This window comes from Quercus lobata, chromosome 1, assembly GCF_001633185.2.
Source record: "Quercus lobata isolate SW786 chromosome 1, ValleyOak3.0 Primary Assembly, whole genome shotgun sequence".
In the NCBI taxonomy this organism is placed as follows: Eukaryota; Viridiplantae; Streptophyta; class Magnoliopsida; order Fagales; family Fagaceae; genus Quercus; species Quercus lobata.
Window position 1 is genome coordinate 37,415,643 of NC_044904.1, and position 2,719 is coordinate 37,418,361.

The 2,719-nt window shown below is 33.5% G+C and overlaps 1 protein-coding gene across 1 annotated transcript; it reads left to right on the forward strand.

Annotated features, from left to right (window-relative positions):
• Positions 1-786: 786 nt before the first annotated feature.
• LOC115989290 (josephin-like protein) lies at positions 787-2,304 on the forward strand. The gene is made up of 2 exons (XM_031112967.1): positions 787-1,171; positions 1,558-2,304. Exons 1-2 carry the CDS (start codon positions 1,088-1,090, stop codon positions 2,014-2,016), a joined length of 543 nt encoding a protein of 180 aa, XP_030968827.1. The 5' UTR covers positions 787-1,087; the 3' UTR covers positions 2,017-2,304.
• Positions 2,305-2,719: the final 415 nt, after the last annotated feature.

Below are 2,719 nucleotides of genomic sequence, written 5' to 3' on the forward strand. Positions count from 1 at the left end.
ATTTCCAATTTTTTTTCTCCCTATTTCGGTAATGCAATTGCCTCAAGTAGTTTATCACTTTTATTTTTCTCCCTATTTCGGCAATGGTATTGCCACAAATTTTTTTTTCATATTTCGGCAATGTCATTGCCACAATTAGTTGTCACAAAATTTTTTAACTAATAATAACTAATTATATGTGATTTATTGTGAAAATATTATGGACATGAAATCTGTTTTTTACTCTTCTAGAGATTTTGAAACCATTTTTTTTTTTCATTTTCGGCAATGCCATTATCACAATTGCTAAAAAAAAAAATTTATTCCCCTATTTTGGCAATGAAATTGCCGCGATTGTCTTTTTTTTATTTTAAGAGCACTCTACACTCGGGCACACTCGGACACACAGCATTCGGCAGGTAAACTGGGCTGTGGAATTTCGTCAATCCCTTTGCCGAAATTCAACATTTTCTCTCTCTCTTGTCTCTCTCCTGCTTTTTCCTTTTCCTTATTCTCTCTCCTGCTTTTTATTCTCTCTCCTGCCTTTTGGCTGAATTTCGGCAATGCCATTGCCGAAATTCAGTCTCTCTCCTCATTTTCCCAATTATTTTTGAACAGTTCGTATAACGCAAATTAACTTTAAATTTTACAATATTAATCCAAAAGACTCGATAATATCCGGTTGAATAAAACATCTTTTTTATATAGAAAATGTTGTTGGAGACTTGGATTTATCTTGTCCGGTTGGATAAAACATTTTAAAATTTTATTTTATTTTATTTTTTTAAATGCTGCTGAACCCGTAAGTTTTATATTCCCCCCAAAACGACGAACATTTGCTGAAAACGACGATTGTCTTCCAGACGTTGAAACTTTTTTGGAACTTGAAGAAGAAGAAGAAGAAGAAGAAGAAGAAAAAAAAAAAAATTCTGAAAGAGCACAGAATCGGAACCAAATTGCTAAAAAAGACCCATTTCGGGAAAAAAAGAGAGGAGAATTTTAGAGCCTAAAAAAAGCATTGATCTCGGTTTCTATGTCTATGCAAGCAAAGATAAAACCCTAGAATTGGTCTTCTGTTTGGTGATTTTCAGTGTGTGAGAAATTGAAGATGGCGACAGAGAATTCCCAAATCTATCATGAGAGGCAAAGATTACAGTTCTGCCTTTTGCACTCCCTCAACAATCTCTTTCAGGTACCCCTTTTCCTAAACCCCCATCTCTCATTACTTTTTTATTTTATTTTTTGAAGCTTTGTTTGGTTAGTGAGAAGCAAAAAGAAAATAAATTGAATTTATTAAACATTTATTTCCACTTATTTGGAACCCAATAGAACATGACACTCCAGTTTGAACTCTGCTTTCCCTAAAACAATCACTCTGGTTCAGTTGAGGATTCTGTGTATAGGATTTTAATTTTAATTTTTTCGTTTTCTCTGTTTTCTCAGCAACCAAACGAAATCTCACAATTTGTCTTCTTTTCTTTCTCTCCAATTTTCAAAAAAAGAAAAGCTTTAATTGTTTGTTTAGTTTGATCTTTTAATGGGTTTGTTGTTAATATAAAATTATGCATCATAAAACAGCAAAAGGACGCGTTTACTCGAGCCAGCTTGAATGAAATTGCTGAGAAACTTGTTCTTGATGATCCAAGCAAGGTGAGCTGGACACCATTATCTGTGCTCTTTAAGCCTCATTATAATGCAATCACAGGAAATTATGACATAAATGTACTAATGGTGGCATTAGAAGGGAAAGGCAAGAGTGTAATTTGGCATGATCGGCGTAACGGATCATCTTTGATCAATCTCGATGATGATACTTTGATGGGTATTGTGCTTAATGTTTCGGTTATAAAGTATGGTGGGCTTTGGAAAAGTAGGCATTGGATTACGTTGAAAAGGATCGATGGGGTTTGGTATAATTTGGATAGTGATCTTGTTGCTCCTGAGACTTATAAAGATGGTGAAGAAGTTAGGGAATTCTTAGATTGCATCATCAATCATGGTGGGGAGGTTTTGCTTGTCATGAATGATACACAGTGAGCTTTGTTTGCTTTGGAATTAAGTTCCTTGATAGAACATCTAAATGTGCATGTATATACCATGTACTTGTTCCAAACAAGATCTTCGGGCAGTTTATAGATGAATTCAGTTTTACTTTTTATGCAATCTTAGTCTCTTTCAAAGCTTGGACTTCTTGAGGTAGGAAATCAGTTCCTAAGGGGTCTGGCAGGTGGTGATTAAGGATGTTCTTAATTGTTTCTTCAATGAATTGTTTTGTTCCCTAAGGTTTCTTAATGGATTGGAATTCAGAAGTCACTTTTAGTCTTATCCTTTTGTTGATTGTTTTTTTTTTTTTTTTTTTGAAAGTGTGTTAAATATATTAGTTCTTTAAAAATGTAAGAAAAAGTGAGGTTTTAAAAGGCTATATATAATCTCTAAAAGCTAAAAGCTAACCAAATAAGCTTGACATAAACTAATAAAAACTTGGTGGAGCAGAAGGAGAACCGACTCTCTGACTAATATATAATTATATTATATGTACAGATTACAGTTTATTGGTTAAAATTCGAATATTGTCTAGCACTTATTATAAATGTTGGTAGTTCATCATGGAAACTGATTTCAGGCTGTCAATTTGACTGATTATTTAAGAGATGGTTGAGTGAAGATACATTTGAAAACCATAGATTGAAGGAATTTGATTATGCTCCTTTCTAGCTTTGCCTGTTACTTCTATGGTCTC

What these genes read in the sequence shown, in the direction of transcription:
- LOC115989290 (XM_031112967.1), top strand. Translation starts at nt 1,088, where the DNA reads ATGGCGACAGAGAATTCCCAAATCTATCATGAGAGGCAAAGATTACAG. An exon ending in CCCTCAACAATCTCTTTCAG is followed by an intron (nt 1,172 to 1,557) that starts GTACCCCTTTTC and finishes ATCATAAAACAG; the next exon opens with CAAAAGGACGCGTTTACTCG.